At 42.5% G+C, this 21100-nt stretch overlaps 1 protein-coding gene across 3 annotated transcripts in view; it reads left to right on the top strand.

Moving 5' to 3' along the window:
* The window catches only part of RAPGEF4 (Rap guanine nucleotide exchange factor 4), a 270214-nt gene that overhangs the window by 228892 nt on the left and 20222 nt on the right, over positions 1 to 21100 (top strand). For all 3 annotated transcript variants that reach the window (XM_066575843.1, XM_066575842.1, XM_066575840.1), the window contains 4 exons: positions 8340 to 8437; positions 9677 to 9802; positions 12573 to 12751; positions 15776 to 15866. In XM_066575843.1, coding sequence (XP_066431940.1) covers positions 8340 to 8437; positions 9677 to 9802; positions 12573 to 12751; positions 15776 to 15866 — 494 coding nt within the window. The remainder of the gene's footprint in view (positions 1 to 8339; positions 8438 to 9676; positions 9803 to 12572; positions 12752 to 15775; positions 15867 to 21100) is intronic.

Here is a 21100-nt window from a genome sequence, read left to right as displayed (position 1 = left end):
GACACCAAATGTCCTTCAGCCAAGCTTCTGGAATTAGTTTCTGACAACACAGGGGCCATTATCGATGGTGCCACTTGTCTCTGGATGGTGGACAATGAAACAGTTGGAGCTGCTCATGCTTGTCGGAGGATCAGACGATCCTCTTTACAAATGGACTGTTGAGGATGTCCTGAGTCTGGACGCCTTGTGTGTGTACTCACGCATCAACTGATTCCCATACCTCCTAACAATGTGGTTTGAATGGCCCAGGTAGCAGGCAATTCGTCGATATACAACTATCCAGCTTCTCGCATCCTAATAATGCGCCCGCTCTCAAACTCTGTTAACTGGTCAAAATCTTTTTGATTGCATTAAAGAGGCATCTAGTGGTCAGCAAGTTCTACACAAGTGGAAATATAGGTCACTACACACAACTAGTCTTTGAGAGGCCAAGGGGGAAACCACTTTTAGGGCCTCAAGTGGCAAGATTGTTCATCTAATCATGCCAGAACTCTAATCATTTGTATATATGCCCGAGATGTAACTACATGCCGAGTTTTGCAGCAAAACGACAACTCCTAGGGGCTTGATTTTTTTTTTTAAGAAAAAGTGTATATACAGTGCCCAAAATACATAACGCAACGTTATCTTCATCTGGTTAGTAGGTAGTATTTATCCTGGTTTTGCTTGAAGGTTTTCAGGTGCTGAGGCTGACCATGAGTCAAATGGCTTAAATAGCAACCACAAGGGAGAAAAGCCGGTTCCTTAAAAATGTCTACATGGTACCTACCATTTGTAATTTTATGATTTTTGGGGGGAATTTGTTGTTGTATGTACAGTGCATCTGGAAAGTCTTTTATGTTTTGTTATATTGTGGCCTTGTTGAAATAAGAAAAATATAGATCAAGTTTTTCCCCATCATTCTGCGCTCAATACCCTATATTGACAAAGTGAAAAGAGAATGTTAGAGATCTTTGTAAAAAAATGTTAACAATGAAAAACTAATATTTTGCAATGACATAAGTATTGACACCCTGTACGCAGTACTTAGTTGACGTACTTTTGGCAGTGATTATCTTGGGTATGATGCCACAAGGGCTGCATACTTGGATTTTGGGATTTTCTGCAGATCCTCTTAAGCTTTGTCAGGTTGGATGGTGACCATCTGTGGACAGCCATTTTCAGATCTCTCCAGAAGTGTTCGATTGAGTTCAAGTCAGGGCTGTGGCTGGGCCACTCAAGGACATTCACAGAGTTGTCCCTTAAGCCACTCCTGTGTGGTCTTGGCTGTGTGCTTCGGGTCATTGTCTTATTGGAAGGTGAACTTTCTGCCCAGTCTGAGGTCCTTTGTGCTCTAGATCATGTTTTCATTAAGAATAGCTCTGTATTTTGCTCCATTCAGATTTCCATCAACCCGGACCAGTCTCCCTGTCGCAGCCACTGAAAAACAGCCTTGCAGCATGGTGCTGCTACCATGATGCTGCACAGTAGGGATGGTATTGGGCAGGTGATAAGCAGTGCCTGGTTCCCTCCAGACATAACACTTAGAATTGAGGGCAAAAAGTTCAATCTTGGTTTCATCAGACAAGAGAACCTTGTTTCTCACAGTCTGACAGTCCTTTAGATGCTTCAGGCAGGCTTGTGTGTTTTACTGAGAAGAGGCTTTTTTTCTGGCCACTCTGCCATAAAACACAGATTGATGGAGTGCTGCAGTAATGGTTGACCTTGGAAGTTTCTACCATCTGCACACAGGATCTTTGGAGCTCAGCCGGAGTGACCATTGGGTTCTTGGTCACCTTTTTTGCCGAGGCCCTTCTCTTTCGATTAACTAGATTGGTGGGTCGGCCAGCTCTTGGAAGAGTCCTGGTTGTTCCAAACTACTTTCATCTAAGAATTATGGAGACACCTGTGCTCTTGGGAACTTTCAGTTCTTTTCTCCTCTAGGCTTGGTTTTGGCTCTGATATGCATTGTGAGCTTATTTAGACAGTGATGTGTCTCTTAAAATTATGTCCAATCAACGGAATTTACCACAAGTGGACTCCAATGAAGGTGTCATAACAAAGGGTCTGAATACTTCTATCTATGCATACTGTTAGCTTGATGGGAAAAAACAGAACAGAGAAGAGACATGATGTAAGGAGGCCTAAGGCTAATTTCACACGGGCAAGCACAATATCGGGTTGTGAAGCTCAGTCCAATTATTGCGGTCAGGAACATGTGATGTCCCCGCGGATGTTAGGCGTTTTTGTATCAAAGGGAAGTAGCGATCGCACTGGAGGCTCGGCAAGTGCTTTCTATTGTTTTCAAAGGAAAACCTCGCATCACACTCACATGCACTTTGCATGCCGTGTGATATGCTTCCGGCCCCATTGAAAACAATGGGTGAGGCGTTTCGAGGGAACACTCAAAGATAGCACATGCTGCAATTTTTTTTCCCCCCTGCAATGCCATGCGGGAATAAAGATCGCGCATATATATGACACAATTCAAAAGAATGGGATTCAAGAGTATTTAACATCATATAGCGTGATTCCATGTTAGCCAGAAAAATCTATTTTTTTTCTGCATTGTGATATATTCTGAAAGCACTACCCAGGATGGAATGTGAATTTTGCTGCAGTAAGATAGATAGATAGACATGCAGATGTAGCAATTGTTAATTCAATTGGCGAGTTGTGATATTGATTTACAGATTCGTCGTACATTGTAGTTAAAGGGGTTGTAGTAAAAGTACAACTCCTGTTCATATGGCCTCTTAGAGTATATGAACATCATACAGTAGGGTCCCTCACTCGGGGCTCCCCTCTATGACCCAGAATAAGGAGCTGCTCAGTAGAAGTGGCTCATGTTCTGGTGGACCCTCTGCCACCCTGGTATTACAGGATGGCCATTAATGCGGAGTATGGGACTGATGGTTAACAGCTGTTTGCCCCAAACCCCACATTTCGGGAGGTGTGATGCATCTAGACACAACCCTTTAAAGTTTGCACAATGTGAAAATGTTTGCTACATCTGTTGAGAGATTGACTTGATGACATAAATAGATTTTGTATAATTAATAATACATTTCTACATGTTAGATCTTGGTTAGAGGGTTATTCCTATCTCATAAAGTCATGACATATCACTAGGATATGCCACCATTTTATGATCGGTGGAGGTCCAACTTGCGGGAACCCCACCCAACCTGAGAATGAAAGGTCTGCAGCTATGCCTCTGTAGTGGCAGCAGTTCCCTGTACAGCCGGGTGGCCGGGAGCGCCATTCTATGGGACCTGGTGCAAAATCGGCTCTGTATCCCTTACATTCTTAGGATTGGTGCGGATCCCAAAGGTCAAGATTCCCATAGATCAGAAATTGGTGGCATATCCTGATTATATGTCATCACTTTATAAAATGAGAAGACCCCTTTAAATACAAACAGCAACATTATTTTAATGCAGCTGCAGTTCCAATGTGCATCACATGATAATACAATAAGACTTCTTCTAGTATTGACATCTATTAAAACTAGAGATGAACGAGCACGCTCGGATAAGGCAGTTATCGTCCGACCAGGCTCGGGGGGGTAGCGGAGGGGAGAGATCTTTCTCACTCTCCCCCCGCCTCCCCGAGCCTGCTCGGACGAGAATGCAGTTATTCGAGAAGAGCGATGCTCGCTCGAGTAACTGCCTTATCCGAGCGTGCTCGCTCATCTCTAACTAAGACCAATTTCGAGTAAGAAAATTCACAGTAAAAAAGACTTTGATGTGACACTTGGGAAAAAGTGTATTACCGCTTTATTGAAAAGTGCCTTTTAAAACAGGCACTTTTCAATAAAGCAGTAATACACTTTTCCCAAGTGTCACATCAAAGTCTTTTTTACTGTGGATTTTCCTGCTGGAAGCTGCCAGGACTGGGCGGGTGGATTTGACACAGGGAGTGTTCTCTGCAGCAGCGGTGTAGTGCGGGCTCCTAAGCACAGGTGAGCTTCTCTATTTCCGATTTTGAGCAAGGCTAGTAACATTGGTTGCCTCTAATAACACTAGCGTGTGCCAGCCTATGTGACCTTGCTGCTTAACCCATGTGCTCTCCTTCTCGGCGTCTCCTGCTACTAATGCAACCCACCCTTCTCCATCATCGGAGATGGGTAATACACAAATACAGTAAAGTACTGTACGAATGCACTCCAATGTAACAGCACAGAGAACACAGTGATAACACTGAGGACAGATGATGTACTGTAGGACAGCAGATGTCACCTGCAGTCCTATGTAACACCACAGAGAACACAGTGGGAACATTGAGGACAGGTGACGCAGTAGATGTGACCTGCAGTCCTACGTAACACCACAGTGATACCGATGAGGACAGATAATGTACTCTAGTACATCAGATGTCACCTGCAGCCCTATGTAACACCACAGAAAACACAGTGATAATGTTGAGAACAGATGACGTAGTAGAAGTGACCCGCAGTCCTATGTAACGCCACAGCGAACACAGTGACAATGCTGGGGACAGATAATGTACTGTAGTACAGCAGATGTCACATACAGTCCTATGTAACAGCACAGAGAGCACAGTGATAACGTTGAGGACAGATGTAGTGGATGCGACCTGCAGACCTATGTAATACCACAGATAACACACCTTAACATGTTCAATAACATGTTAAATGTTCATTTATTCTTTACAATAGTCTTGTATATTCATTTATTATTGGGGTTTTTTGTATTAAATACCATATTTATTCTCCAATAAATGTGGTTTTGTGTGTTTTTTGGAAGGTCTAGAATGAATTAATTGTATGTACATGGATTCCTACGTAAATAATTCCCTTGAGTGGCAACAGTTTCAGGTAAAGCCAATTGCTTTCCAACCGATTACCAACGTTAGTAGAGGTTTTACTGTACATCATACAATAACCTTTTTTTTAGTATTCTAATGCACCAGTATATGATAGTTTATACATTACTCACAAATTATTAGCCCAGTCCGCTATGTTGGGAGCAGCAGTGATATCACAGGTTCGGTGTTTATCTCATAATCATTTCCTTCACACCCGGTCTTCAAACAATCTCTGGAAATGTGAGATGGAAAGCACTTACACTTTATTGTTAACACCATCCAGTGTGTTTGGATTGTACCGCATTCTGAAGGATTACAAAACTAAACATGAAGCGGGACGGTGTGCCATTATTACCGCCATAGCTATGGTAACCTCCTTAATTTAGAACTGCAGCCAATGCTAATATATAATAACCTCTGCAATAACGGACATCGCTTGCCCTCCTGCGGTTATTGTTTTCTTTGTCTTTTCGCATGTTCTTCTAGACTAATATGTTGAATAGGAATAAGATCTCTGGAAGCATTAATCAGATAGATTAGTGCAGTTTTTCTCAGCCTTGGGGAAAAAAATTTCTGCAAGGCAACTTTACCAAAAAAAAAGAGGTGTGGTTAGGGGCGAGGCTTATCACAACGTCTAATTTTTACCTCCTTTAGTCCAGGTACCTGGGGGCCTCTAGTGAGCGCACCACCACTGGTCACTTCCACTGCGCTCACTAGAGGCCGCCAGGTGGCCGGTGAAGGAGTTGCTGAAGACTTCACAGGTCAGAGGGAGCGTGGTGATTTCTGAAATCAGCTGCGGAGGTTCAGCTTTTCTGCTATGTGTATACATACCTTAAAGCTGGGTTCACATGCGGCAGGTTTTCTGGGTAGTATCTTTTCCACAGCTTGTGGACAAAATTTTGAAAATCTCATCCACTTTGCTTCTACTGCAAATTTCGTGGAATTTCTATGCGGTCAGTCCGAGCGGCAAATCCACCCTGTGTGGACGGAACCTAAAGGGGTGTTCCAGGCAGTGCCTGCCAGGATACACCAGGGTCGGAGTAGTGCTTCTGTCCTGACCCTGTATAACGGCCAATGCTCATAATTGCAATTACACACACAGCTCCCATTGATTTGCCTGGAAAATCCATTTAATGTAGGCTGAGTGCTCCCCGACTTTGGAACTGTGGCATCGCTGGCAGGATCTCACCGTGTACCAGGGTACTGCAGTACCCCAGTTGGGAATCACTGGATTAGATGAATACATTGATTACATAGTCTATTAGATTTTTCCGTTACTCCTTCCACTGAAAGAATAGAAATAGGGAGGACTTGCATGGCTGTCATACAGGGGTCTCTACTCATTTTTCATGTACTTCTATGCTTACTCAAGTAAGCACAGATGACTCCTCAATAGAACAGTGAGATGAACATAAGATTGATAATGTGGAAAAAGAAGGGTGAGCTAGCAGGGAAGTGTACAGGAAGAATGTTGAAGGACTCATATAGTCAACTATAGCCTCCACAATGCATGATTGTGGTTGCAACTTACGGTTTAAAATATGAACCTACAGCCAAGTGTCTATTCTCAGTAGGGAATAAGTCACTTCAAAACACCTTTGGCAGCGGCTTATCTTCTGTGAGTACAAAGGATCGCGTCCTTTATGTTGAAATTTCACATGCTCAATCCTTCTTTCCGCCAATATCTGCCATGTTGTCACCTCCCACCCTCTTATACAAACTAGACGGTCCTCTATTCCCTCCAAAATTGGCAGATTCATCCAACCTTCATTTAATGTGTATGGCCTCCTTTAGCTTTTCACACATCAGATGACTGTACTGTACCACACTTTTTAGAACACAAATTACTAAACCAGTCTATGTGCAAGCCACCAGAAAATACCGGGAGAGTTCAAATTTTAGTGCAGCTCTGGAGTATACAGTGTCCAAGTATTAGGACCCCTTTAAAGGTAAGTATATCCTCAGTGCAGCAACCTTTAAACAAAAATCACAGAACAAACTCACTGCCAACCTCATAGATAAAACATAACATATAATAATTAAACTAAAAGAAAATCGAGAAGGGGAGCACCCGCACAATAATCATCTTTATTTATACACTCTCAACAAATTCTGCAGCGCTTTAGAAATTTGGGGACACATACACAAAATATGGGTGGTTTCACATCTGTGGGAGGGATTCCGCTCTCCTGCTCCATTCAGGAAGCAGGAAAGGGGAAACCCCGTCTCCCCTTCCGTCTCCGAACAGCGTTGATGAAACCCATTGACTATAATGGGGTCTGTCCTCTTTCTACCCAGCTGCCCGGCTTTTGGACAGAAGAAGAAGGGATATTTTCAGCCAGATCTGCAACGGGACCTCCAGCCAGAGGTTCCTATGCAGATGTGAAACCACCCTAAGTTGTAACCTACAGTATTGAGTTAACAGTAGGTATAAGGACCCTCCTTGCAATAATTTACAGACTGTAAGGAAATATACACATAGGTAAAAATATACACCTGAGGCGCTAAAAGTTGTTCCACTCTTGGCCTATAAAGACTCTCAGAAGCTACTTTTGTACAGTGGACCTCTTTTCCCCTTGTGTAGAGCTTGTTGACCTCTAGGCATGCCTGTACGATGCAATCAAAAAAATTTTGCCCAGTTAGCGTTTCATAGGGGGCAAATCATTGAAATGCGAGAAGTTAAATGGTCGAATCAACGAATTGCCCGCTACCTGGTCTATTATGAACAGACTGTTAGGAAGTTATGAACCAGTGAATACATGAGGGCACACACACAAGGTGACTGTAGTCAGGATGCCCTCAACAGACCACCAGTATAAAGGAACATCTGATTGTCCAAGAAGCATGAGCAGGTACAACTGTTTGTTGTCTGCCATCCAGACACAGGTGGCACCATTGTTACAGGCCCTTGTGTATGTCAGAACCATTTCCAGGAGTTTGCCTGAAGGACATTTGGTCCTACGGTGCCCATTACGTGTACTGCGTTAGACACCCACTATCACCTCAGTTTGTAGTGGTGTTGTGAATGATGCCTGAACTGCTATGGAGTGGAAACGGGTTGTCTTCAGCTACGAATCATGATTTAGTTTGGGCACTGACAACAACTGTGTTTATGTCTGGAGAAGTACATCATTGGGTGCCATCAGCATAGAGATGGTATTGGAAATCAAATCTATTAATAGTTTGTCCAAGGTGAAGATTCAACACGGTGTCGCCTTTCTCAGTGTGGGTTCTTTATATTGTTAGCGGTCATAATAGGGTTTAATAGGGTATATGTTCATGTTCCGCCTTTTTAATTGAATTATGTTATGTTTTATCTATAAGATAAGCAGCAGGGTGTTCTGTGATATTTTTTTTCACCATAAATAAAGCTATACTTTTCGCAAATTGACTTAACTTCTTATGTAGATTCATTTTATATGTAAACTGTAAAAATGTGTTCAGATCAGGTTTGCATACTTGAAATTATAGTTCTATTTTAGATGAGTGCGCACTTACTATTTATTTTAATTTTTTTCTATAACCCACAGAAAAAGTTGTCCTGAAGCCAAATGACATATCTGTGTTTACAACGCTCACTGTGAATGGACGGCTCTTTGCTTGTCGTCGAGATCAGTTTGATTCATTGGTATGAACTTCTATAATGATTTTGGAAATATTCTATTATATGGTGATTAAAGATGAGCGAACACCAAAATGTTCGGGTTCGCATTATTCGAAACGAACTTCCCGCGATGTTCGAGTGTTCGTTTCGAATAACGAACCCCATTGAAGTCAATGGGCGACCGGAACATTTTTGTATTTCGCCGATGCTCGCTAAGGTTTTCATGTGTGAAAATCTTGGCAATTCAAGAAAATGATGGGAACGACACAGCAACGGATAGGGCAGGCGAGGGGCTACATGTTGGGCTGCATCTCAAGTTCACAGGTCCCACTATTAAGCCACAATAGCGGCAAGAGTGAGACCCCCCCCCCGCACTGTCAGCATAACGATCGTTCTCCTCTGCCACAGCTGTAACAGCTGTGGCAGAGAAGAACGATGTTAGCCCATTGAATTCAATGGAGCCGTCAATACAGCCGACTCCACTGAATGCAATGGGCTGCCGGCGATCGCGGGATGAATTGTCGGAAAGGGCTTAAATATATAAGCCCTTCCCTGCAATTCATCCAGAAATGTGTAAAAATAAAAAATATATATATACTCACCTGGTGCCGGCAGACGGAGTTCAGCGCGGCAGGCTGCAGTTCTCCTGAACTGCTCTGAACAGCTGTGAGTAGTATTCAGCAGCCGGGGATTTAAAATCCCCGCCTGCTGAATAAGATGCCTCTGATTGGTCACAGCCTGACCAATCAGAGGCCAGCCCTCACTCACACCCATTCATGAATTCATGAATGGGTGAGTGAGGGCTGCCTCTGATTGGCCCCATTGAGCGGCCCCATTGAGCGCATATAGAAAAGATTTCTCAGGGAAGAAAGTTAAAGTAACCGGAACATCCGAACATCGTGTGGTGTTCGTTACGAATAACGAACATCCCGAACACCCTAATATTCGCCCGAGCATCAAGCTCGGACGAGTACGTTCGCTCATCTCTAATGGTGATCATTTTGTATAGTTCAAATTTTTATTTTTATTTTTATCCATTTTTTGTTTATTCTGTGTACTTATTTTAAAAAGTATATATATTGCCAGCTAAAAAAATGCCCTCCTCATATATGGACATCCTTCGAAGCAGCTTAAAATGTGGATATCATTCTATAGCATTTTCTAGACTTAACCAATATAGTTAATAACAATAACTACTTGTTTATGGAACAGTAAAGGGACGGTCTGATTGCTTATCAATAATATTGATTTTCTGTTATTTAGACACCACTTTCAGAACAGGAAGGCCCATCTACCGGTTCTATGTCAACGTTTGAACTTATGAGTTCGAAGGACTTAGCTTACCAGATGACAATCCATGACTGGGACCTCTTCAACTGTGTTCATGAGGTGTGTAGAACGTGCCCATGAGTCTTTGAAAATGAACACTGTTGCCTTGCAGTGTTGGGGTCTTGGGTTCAAATCCCACCAAGGACAGCATCTGCATGGAGTTTGTATGTTCTCTCTATGTCTGTGTAGGTTTCCTTCAGGTACTCTGTTTTTAAAGTATGGGAGGAAACCATACAGATAGGTAACTATAGATTGTGCCCCCCGATGGGGACAGAACACATTGTCATGTGATGTAAAGTGCTGCACATTATACATACACTATATAAATAAAGTTGAATACAATTCTAATATGATCACTTGTTCACTTGTACTATTACATAAGCAGGTGGTTCGTTAAGGCACAGTAGGAATATACTTATAGACCCTAAACAATTAAGAGGATGTTCCTTACTTAAACAACATATTTGTTGTAATACTGCACCTCTAGAGTTAAAACTAGGTATTAATGGGTGCAGATCAGGAGTACCTGATCAAAACTGTGAAGAGTAGCACTGTAAAACTAAAGTATAAAGCAATGACGCAAAAAGAAGTTATAGAATTGCATTGGAGTTACATTTTAAATACAACCAAGGCAAGCAATTGGCAATGAGGCCTGGGCAAGCATGAGCTATAGTATGTGAGTACCATGATGCTACCATAGCTCAATAGTTCTCTCTTATACCATACTTCTGGTTTCTTCTTATATTGCAGGGCTGTGTGTAAACCCAAGCTATAATGTCCTTGATGTGATTGTGTCCTTCGTACCCACTTTTGTTATGTAACACTATTATGGGTACTGTCATTTAGACTTGCTGATACTTTGAAATGTTTTTATCATTACATATAATGAAGATCTCCATACAATCAGGGCTGGCCATAGAGGTGTGCGACCTATGTGACTGCACTGGGCAAATCACTCTCCTATTAAGAATTGCAGTGCTGCTGGTTGCTCTCCATGTATCAGCATGTAAAGGGATTGGGTTGTGCTGGCAGTGGTGAATGCGCCTGTTATATCGTTGTCACCTTTCTGCTCACCATACAAAACATGTTAGCAGAAAATTTTAGGTTTTTCCAAAGATATCTTATTTTTTTTAAAGTAGTACCATGTTTCCCCAAAAATTGGACCTACCCTGATAATAAGACCTACCCTGGTTTTCGGGGGAGGCTTGAAACATAAGGCGTCCCTCGAAAATAAGACCTAGCTAACCTGCATTTTAAAAAAAAACTATACTCACCTGGTCCGCGGTGTCCTGATGGTCTCCAGCGGTGCTGCGGCAAATTGCATCCTCCCCGTCTGACAGCTGAGCTTCATCCTGGTGACGGGGCTTTGAATACTCCGCCTCCAGGAAAGCAAGCGCTGTGATTGGCTAATCGAGCCCAAGACAGCGCTCGATGAGCCAATCACAGCCACTCAGTGATGTCACCGCACAAAGATAGAGCATGCTGCGACTTTTCCTCGACAAGCGGAAAATCGCAGTTGATTTCCCGCTCGTGTGCAGGAAAAAGCACTTTTTCATAGCATGCTATGGATGGTATTTGCTGCAGGACCCGGGGGTGGACGCCCGCCCCGGATTCTGCAATGCAAATATGCCCGTGTGCAGGCGGCCTTTGTCACCCTATAACACCCCCATAAACGAATTTGCAAATACTAAAAAGGACAATTACTTCAATTTTGTATTCTTTTTCTTTATACTCACTTCCATATGCCTGCTGTTGGATTACATACTGGACATTCACTGTATGCTGATACATAGTAGGACTAGTTCTCTTCATAAGGTGCATGCGCTCAGACATCCTCTCTGTGCATTGTGCAACAGGTTTGTGGGTCCACAGCAGAAAAATGGGAGAGAGTATAAAGTTAAAAAGTACAGATTTCAGATCAGCATCCTTTATACTCATTGCTTTAATGTATGGGGGTGGTCCGATGTCACTGATTCCCTTTAAAGAGATGGGGCACCATTTTTGCGCCAGAGACTGAATACAGACAGTGTAGACAAACTGCTTGAAGTATTAGTAGTGTCTTCTGGCTCTCACATTTGGTAGGATGTGCCCTAGCCAAGCCCTACTATGAGAGAGATCTGTCAAGTGAAAAATAGCGGCTACTCAGGGCAATGACCCGTAAAGCTTGTCTGCTATGGAGCAGCCTCTAGAAGAAGGTGTGACTGTGTGGCAGAGGGTGGCCCCTCCGTAACCTACAAAGGCACATAAGTTTGTCTAGGTGTGGACAGATCGGGAAGGACTTCTGTTTAGGCGTCCAAGTCTCAACATGACCGCTCAGCACCACGATTCCAACCCGAGCACCATGGGGCACTGGTGTTTTGTAAAAAGCTCCCAGAGATGCCGCACAAAGGGGAGAGAAATAGAGACAGGAATAAAGGATGGGAGAAGAAGAGAGACAGAACGAGAGAGAACTAGAGAGAGGGAGAGATAGGGCGGAAAAGAGAGAGACAGAATGAGAGAGAAGAAGACAGATTTTTTTTTTATTGCAGGAGTACCGCAAAATAAAATAATTTATTTGATGAGGTGTGCCATAAGCCCAAAAATGTTTGGAACACTGGCATAGCAGGTAACAACTTGACATTCCCAAACAATATTGTATTGGACACACAACAGTTGTCTCATCTGCTTCACACACATCAGCCACATTACAAGCAGAGGGGCTGTTACGATGGGGGATCAGTCAAAAGAAAAAGTTCACACAGGGTCCTCTAACCGAATGCTGACTCTGCACACAATTATACATGTAATATCCTTTGGTGATCATTGTTAATTAACCATATCCTATCTGCAGCTGGAGCTAATTTATCACACCTTTGGAAGGCACAATTTCAAAAAGACAACGGCCAATTTGGACCTTTTCCTGAGGCGTTTCAACGAAATCCAACTCTGGGTTGTGACTGAAATCTGCCTGTGCCCTCAGCTCAGCAAGCGCGTGCAACTCCTGAAGAAATTTATTAAAATTGCTGCGCAGTAAGTACTTTTTATGGCAATTTCCAAAACGTGGATCAAAAATATCTAGGAGATATTTTTACATTTTAAGTGGATTTTTTTGCTTTTTTTTCTGCATTACAGCCATTTTCAAAGTAATATTCCCTCTACAGACACTTGTTAATAAAGATATAATGCTAAGTGAATTTTTTCCAACGGTCTCTAGAAAATCGTTTCTGTTTAGATGGGGGACTGACTGCTTATCCACAGTAGGCCAGCAGCATGACCTCTGGCAGCCCGGTTCTGCACTCCTATGGCTTGTCTATTTAAGCACGCTGGGTAGCAGGCTGCTTTCTTCCTCTCAAAATCCTTTTCGCTTTCAACAATTGCCTTTAAAAAAAATGCTAAAGGTGTTTTTCTTCCACCGTTTATAGCCTCAAAAAGCAGCAGGGCAATGAAAAGAAACAAAAATCCTTTAAAGACATAAATTTTCAAAATGAGTTCACGTTCCACAGCAGGATCCAGGAAAATACTTAATTACGACCAATTAAAAATATAACAATCTCCAAAGACAATGGAATTCAGAGAAAAAAATCTTTTAAACAGAAATTTGAAAGTGCGCAGCAAACAAAAAGACAGAGCGCTAAGTGCAGGAGCCCAGTAAGTCTGGCTAAAGTCATGTTTTTATCCTTCTAATGCGGTTAATTTAGTCTTAAAAGGAAGGCAACTGTTTACCTTTATTTTACTAGACCTTTCGTAGGGCTAAAAATAAAAAAGGCTAAGTGTACCTTTTAGTGCCGGGGGGCTCCAACTGAGAGTTCCAAAGTACAAATTTAAAGAGACAAAAGCTGAGTTGGCATAAATCAACTCCTATTTCAGCATTGATTCTCTATAAGCGACCTCACGTGGGATTTCTTCTACAGGTTGGGGCATAATTTACTGGAGCATGCTCCGTTTCAATTTTATAAAGCAGATATAGACTAATTGCTTGATAATTTGTCCATTTTTTTAGACATTTTTTATTAAAATATACCTTCAAACATGCTTAGAAGGGTTATTGGACGTTTTAAAAAAATTTATTAATAAAAGAGCTCAGAATGACTAGAAGTTAAATTTTAAAATATGCAGAAAACAACAGGAAAAGTTGTACCTGTACAGCCTATAAAACAGCAGCAGCTGCTCTACCATGGACCCGGACAAGCCTCCGTCACTAATGAAGAGATGCAGGAAGAAAAGGGTATATCGGAGCGCGTTGAAACGGGAGCAGTAACCGGTGTCTCAGGTGTAGGAGCTTTATGCTCACAAAGGCAACGCATTTCAGTGCCGGAGCTCCACCTTCTTCAATACAATAGAGAAACTGCTGCACTATATGACTTTCCCTCTGCATTAGCTAGGCTTGTATGAACTTATATTTAAATTATTGTGAAATTGATTGTTTTTAATTAATTGATATACAGGCATTCGTTCATTCTATATATCACTAATTGGAGTCCTGTTGACTAGAGATGAGCGAATATACTCGCTAAGGCACATTACTCGAGCGAGTAGTGCCTTAGCCGAGTATCTCCCCGCTCGTCTCTAAAGATTTGGGGGCCGGCGGGGAGCGGAATGGAGGAGAGATCTCTCTCTTCCTCTCTCCCCCCTGCTCCCCGCCGCAACTCACCTGTCACCCGCGCCGGCAGCTGAATCTTTAGAGACGAGCGGGGAGATACTCGGCTAAGGCACTACTCGCTCGAGTAATGTGCCTTAGCGTGTATACTCGCTCATCTCTACTGTTGACCTTGACGATCCATGGTCCTGCGAGCATGCTTCAGTTCCCTTCTTCTATACTATTTCCAAAAGACTCTGCAATGTGCTTCCACTGGGGCTGTACATTACAATCCTATTTACATATGCAAATAGGTCTATAATCGTTTAACAAGTCCTTTGTTTGTTTTCTGGGTTGTTTTTTTCTGCCTGTTTTGATGCACTAACTTGTATTTTACTGCATAAGCTATTTTGTTTTTATTGTTTGTGTTATTACTTGCTCAGTGTGAGTGATCATGTGACTGGATGAGAAGAAATAATGCAAATGTGTTAGCATATATGGTGCAAATAAAAATCAAGCTTGACAAAGACCAGCAGGTCGAAACATTGCTTTTTAATGGAACTGGAGGAATACAGAGAAAGATTTTTCTTTGCACCGTATATGCTGCCACATTTGCATTATTTCTTGGCTTCAACTGGAATTAAGGCTCAGATTCCCAGGAGTGGTATAGTGGTATAGCATATCAGTATTTGCATACATCGCCTATGCAGGTAAACTTTGAGTGCTGCTGACAGGACTGGTTTTTTTAAAATCATGTGACTGATTGATGTTACTCGCTGCATCTTGCGTAGTAGTTTGCAAAATGCCAGAGGAAGGCGCCATTATGGCACCAAAACGCATTGCCTTTGCGAGACTAAAGCTCCTACACCTTACACCAGGTACTGGTCTAGTATCAGTGTGCCTTCGTACTCACTTTCTTTTCCTGCATCTCTTCAGTTTTTACAAAAGTGGGCAGACAGCAGATAAGTATGTTCAAGACAGATAAAGGCCATGGCTCACCTCTTAAATGTCTTGACGCTCCAGCGTTGCCAGTTTGGCCTGGACACCCTGCAGCAGTCTCAAGCTGTTCGTATGACTTCTTCAGCCAATCACTGGCCTTAGCACTCACATGTTAATCATTAGACATTGCAGATGTTAGGCAACAGATGTATTCTTACTTTTTGCCCTTTTTTTCATCCCTCCCAAAGTGATTTTTTTCCCCCATTTTCTTTTACTTACTTTGCTTTCTTTGCTTCTTCTTCTTACATTTGGTCTCTGCACATTTGTGACCTAGGCAAACCTGGGTCCTGTACTACTTGCATTCCTCTTCTTCTGGAGTAAAATAGTTCAGCACGTAATTAATTTTTTGTTTTTAGTAAGAGACTATTGTTTTCTCAGTTCAATATTGGAATTCCTCTCAATATGAGATTATGCTAATTACATATCACGTGACCTTTTGTACACCTCCAATGTTAACTTTCAGTAAACTTTTTTTTCAGTTGCAAGGAGTACAAAAATCTAAATTCATTCTTCGCCATCGTCATGGGACTGAGTAATGTAGCGGTGAGCCGACTGTCATTAACATGGGAGGTAAGTACATGTAAAGAGTGACTCAGCTGATATTCCCAAAAAATAATAGTTTATAACATTAAATGAGTTGAAATTTGAAATCAGTACATAAAAATCTAGTTGAAATTGTGGACCTCATATGAGATGGGAAGGAGGTCAGATGATTCATATGCTGAAGAAAAGTTCACATTATAACTAACACTCAAAAACGTCTTCACTGAGCCAACCCATACTTATGCAAGGTTTTAAGCATTCTTTCTTTGCAGGTTTTGAGTTGATAAAATGACTCCAAATAAAGAGAAAACAAAGGCAGGGGCACAGAGCTAAGACCCCATTTACACTGACAGATTACCTCTCAAATGACAGTTTGAGCGATCATCTTTGCATAGTCTATAGTAACCAAGTAGCTACTTAAGAGCTATGCAGGCAGAGTGGGACACCGCTGCTATCGCTCAGCGAACAATACAGCTGTTTTGCATAAGCAAACAGCTGTATTGTTATCTGCGATTACGGCTCGCGTCCCACTGTGAACTACCAGCGGCACAGGAGCTGAAAGAATCTTATCAGCACTGCTGTCTGTGATAACAGCCTGCACCACTGGTAAGAGTTCATCGCTCAATTCAAGAAAACTAGAATTGTTTTGTCCGTGCATTTAGAGCCATGATTCTCACTCAAGACTACTTTAGCTGGTCAAAATCTGTTTTGATGTAATTCAAAGACTTTTAAGATGCTATCAAAAGCAACATTATTGTAACTGTTCTTGATTAATAAAAACATTTTTAAAAAATACTGGTTTGAGCAAATTTTGAGCGAGAATCATTGGGTCTAAATGGGCCCTTTTGTGTAATATTCTAATCAACAGGAAAATATACATGGAGATTTTTATTTATTTCATCTGAAGGGGTTGTGCTTACCTGCTTGCCCTGGCACAACTCTAATGAATGCTTGATGTTTGGGGGCGTCCCCACTTATTGGTCCCAACACCACAAGCCGTGATGAATAAGTTGAGGTGTGGTCCTTAATAGCTCTACCCATTTATCAGGAATGAGAAAAGTAGAAAACGGCAACAATGTTGATGCCGGACAAAGGACCGACACCGAAAGCCCCTGACTAAACATAAAAAGGCCTGGGAGAAAAAATTGAAAATTAGGGAAAAAAACTTTTTTTTCCAAAGCCATTATTTTCCAGAAAACTTTTTGGGGAAAAGTGTGTAGAACATGTTCTTTTCCAATGATAAATAATATATCTATGAAATAGTATTCAAATTATATAGCATAAAAACTGGCTTTGGAAAAAAAAAACCTCTTTTTCCCCCCAATTTTACAGTTTTTTTTCCCCCAGGCCTTCCCATCTCTACCCCTGATACCAAAAGATTCTGGCTAACGGGATTTATTGAACTGGCAGGGCAAATGTTATAGTACAATGCATTTCAACCTTTACAGAGGTCTTCATCAGGTTCCTGATGAAGACTCCTGTGAGCGTCAAAATGCACCATACTATACCATTTGCCCTGATGGTTCAATTAATCATTTGTACAGCAGCACCATTGTTGGTGTTTTTATACTAGTTTTAGGATAGCGCTAGCCCAGTCGACAATATAATTTGTACTTCGACTCCAGTGAAGTATTTTTTCTTAAAAGAGAATTAAATATCATCGAGTGAATGCAGACGGAGTGGCCGGCGATCGTTCTGGCCTGCCTGCCTTCATGGTAAAAGGGAGTCACTCAAACATTGAGTGGCTTCTATTTACACAACTCGATAGTCGCTTGCTATTAGTTGTGCTAAAAAACCGAGTGACTCTGAGAGGCAAGAAATTTCTTTCTCAGTGCCCTTTCGGGGCGGCCACATGTACAAGGGTCGATTTATCACCTTCATTCAGTGTTTCCAGCAAGAATCCGGGCAATAATCACCTTTAGCCATAGTGGTGAGTGGTTATGAAGAGCATATCTTTCTCTTTGGTGGACGTGTTCTATTGTGTATTACAAGGACAACTCATTGATTTGAATGGGAATTGTGTAATGCTTAAAGGGGTTGTCCGGTTACTGGACACCCTCCCCCTTTAGTGCCCCCTGCACTAAAATAAGAAAAGGAGCAGTACTAAGGCTATGTTCACACCTGCGTGCAGGTGTTTAGTTTCCTGCTTCCATTTAGAACAGAAAAAGGGGAATTACCAGGCCGAACATATCCATCTTATGACGGCGCCAAAGGACCCCATTGACTTTAATGGTGTCCATTTGGTCTCCATTTCATTGACCACCATTTTAATGGACAAAAAAGGCCTTCACAATGGACTCTCTCTTCCTGCATTTTGTGCCAGATGTGCAACGGAGCCTCTGAATAGAAGTTCCTAACCTGTTCTCTGCTGCTACGTTCCAGCATTGCAGGCCTGGCGACTGCTGCAGTGCCACCACTCGTTCTGGCATCGGCACACACATCCTGAGTGCCATAATGCCAGGAGTTCAGGAATGTAACACTGCGGCCTCTGATTAGTTACAGCAATCATCTGATTTCCAGAGAATGACATCTAATCTTAAAAAAAACAGCTGAGACCACAGTGGGGGTTCAGCTCTGGATCGTAGGAAACAGGTAAGTACTGCCCCTCTCATTTTAGCCCTGGAGGCAATATTGTCAAGTAACCGGAGAACCCCTTTAATTTCCCCTGTGATGACTCTGGATAGAAAATAAAGACTCCTGTCCACGGGCGACGATTCGTCGGCGGTAAATCGCCGACAAATCACGCCGTGTGAAGCGCAGGGCCGGTGTCCACGAGTAGACAATCACAGTGATTCTCCGCTCGCTGGATCTAAATCGTGGCATGCGATAGGCTCAGTGCGGAGAGCTGTCAGCTCTCACCTGTTCCTGGGCGGCGAATCCCGCGGCAGAGATCTGCTGCGGCATATCACTTCGCCCGTGGACAGGCAGCCTTACTGTCAGGTTTCCCCACAGATGACAACTGATCGCTGTGGGTTCCAGCAGGTGAACTCTTGGTGATCAGCTTATTGTTAAGGGATCACTCTAACAAGTAGGGATTGCACGAAGCTGAATACCCACTATTTCTCAGAAAACCATTATTTTAATGTGCCACTTTACATATCATGCCATAGGTGAAGACATAAATTTCATTCAAAAGCATCATATTACTAGTAAACTGGTAAAGTCAGCATATATATTCACTTGCTTGTTACCTATGAAGAGGGGTCAGGGACCTGAACCAGAGTACGGCAAAACTGTTCTCTCTGGATGACACAGATCCTACTTATTAAATCAAGCGCCTGGCACTTATCAAGGATCATCATATCTAAACTCTCCCATTTTCTGTCCATATCCCCTTTAATAGATCAAGTTAAACATTTGCAATAGGCTAAAGTATGTGGAAAATAGGAGAACGAATCTCTTTAGTTTTATCTTTTTAGAACTGTGCTTCTTACCAGCAAGAACATCCGGTAGGCTGAACTTCGACACCCCGGCTCTTGATATTCTTCTCATCTGCATGAAAACAGCTTTTATAATTGATTCCTTGCAGAATAATATGAGCAGAATCCGATTTGCTTGCCTGTCATTTTTATCTTCCCCCTAGTTCTGAGATGCCATATTTTCCTGGATCTGCTCTCTAATCATTTGCACTAGTTTTCATTCCCCAATTATTGCTCAGACAATTTAGATGGGAAAATGTTTACTGATCGCACTGATTGTTGCTCATAAGTCATAATGCCAATGTGATTAGTATTTCAATGTTTTCACAGTTGGCTTGTGAATATTACAATGCAATTACCATTGACAGATGCATACGCATAAAGAATGCTATTTTTTCTGCACTTGGCAAATCACAAAATAATAATTGTGTTTTGTTTATGGCACAAGTTAGTTACAGCAACAAGGTTACAAATATCAATATTAACCGTAAACTAAATGCGCCAGTTTATCTCCTCTGGGAGGAAGAATATTTACATCTCACTGCAACAAACAGATCAACATTTTATTCCGCAAAGAGCCAAAGCAACCCCACAACTACTTGAAGAAACGGGTTATTTACAAAGCAGACCTGGGAATGTGTTTTGTTTTTTTTAAAAGGCTTATTCCCTTTCCACAGGATAGGGGATAACATGCTGATCGGTGGGGGTCAAGGCGGTGATCCCAAGAACAGGAGTCCCGTGTCTTCCCTTCCTCCTCACCGTTCACTGTGGGCTTACTACACCCTCTGCTGAATGAAGCTACATTCACTTTCAATGGGACTGCGGAAATAGCCCAGTGGCAAGCGCTCAATTTTTTTCCATCAGCCTCTCTGAAATGAATAGAGTGCCGATCGCACATGTTCAGCCAACAGACCCTGCAGTGACAGGCGGAGAGGCACTTGAGTCTCAGTGATCAGACCCCCACTGATCAGCAGGTTATCCTCTATCTTGTGGATAGCATGCAGCGTCCTATAGGGAGTCCCTGGACACCTGGCATACGTGGGGGGCTGGGAGGGCATAGTGCGGATGTGTCACAATGGCACTTACCAGACTCCTTCCTGGTGGTATACACGCAGCCAAGGCCAGAGTGTCACTGCAAGGCCACCAAAGACACCCTTAGGATAGGGAATGCCAATACACAGGATAATGGTAGTTGTAGTTGTCACAGGTGACGCCACCATTCCTTCACACACCGATATGATCCCTGGCAGAGAATAAATGTAGTTTCAGACAGTACCATGAGTCCCTAGGAATGATTAGGGCCCCTGCCAAATTTACTTGATAAACTTGAAAATAATTAATGCAAGGCAGTTCAATTAAAGACATTACAGTACAGGCAATTGACTTCACAATGTAATACCTCCACACGGCTCATACCGGCTCAAAGACGTACGTGTGTGACTAAAGACTAGTTTTCTCTTAGTACCTTTGACCCGACTTGAAGATGCATGAGTGTGACAATTATAGGGTGTACCTCTACGTGGTCATCCTGACTCTGGACGGCCGCATAGGAAACTTAAATGTTCAGGTAGTACCTCTGCACTGGCCTTGAGAAGAAGTAGTTACTTACTAGTGCTCTCTAACCTTTTGGGGGGGCTCACTCCACTCACATCCAGACCACAGGACAGCACTGGAAATCTCTCCTCTGCCTCCATCTTCACCACAAGGAGACTAAAGGTGCCTCCATGTGGCTCTGTGTTAGGTGGAACTCTTGCCACACCTGAGGATGGAGCTCCCACTACTCAATATGGAACTCTTTCCCGCTCTCAATCGCTCCTATTTATACCTTCTCTCATACTACGT

The sequence above is a fragment of the Eleutherodactylus coqui genome, chromosome 8, assembly GCF_035609145.1.
Source record: "Eleutherodactylus coqui strain aEleCoq1 chromosome 8, aEleCoq1.hap1, whole genome shotgun sequence".
Classification (NCBI taxonomy): domain Eukaryota; kingdom Metazoa; phylum Chordata; class Amphibia; order Anura; family Eleutherodactylidae; genus Eleutherodactylus; species Eleutherodactylus coqui.
This window is presented reverse-complemented; position numbering and strand designations above follow the sequence as displayed.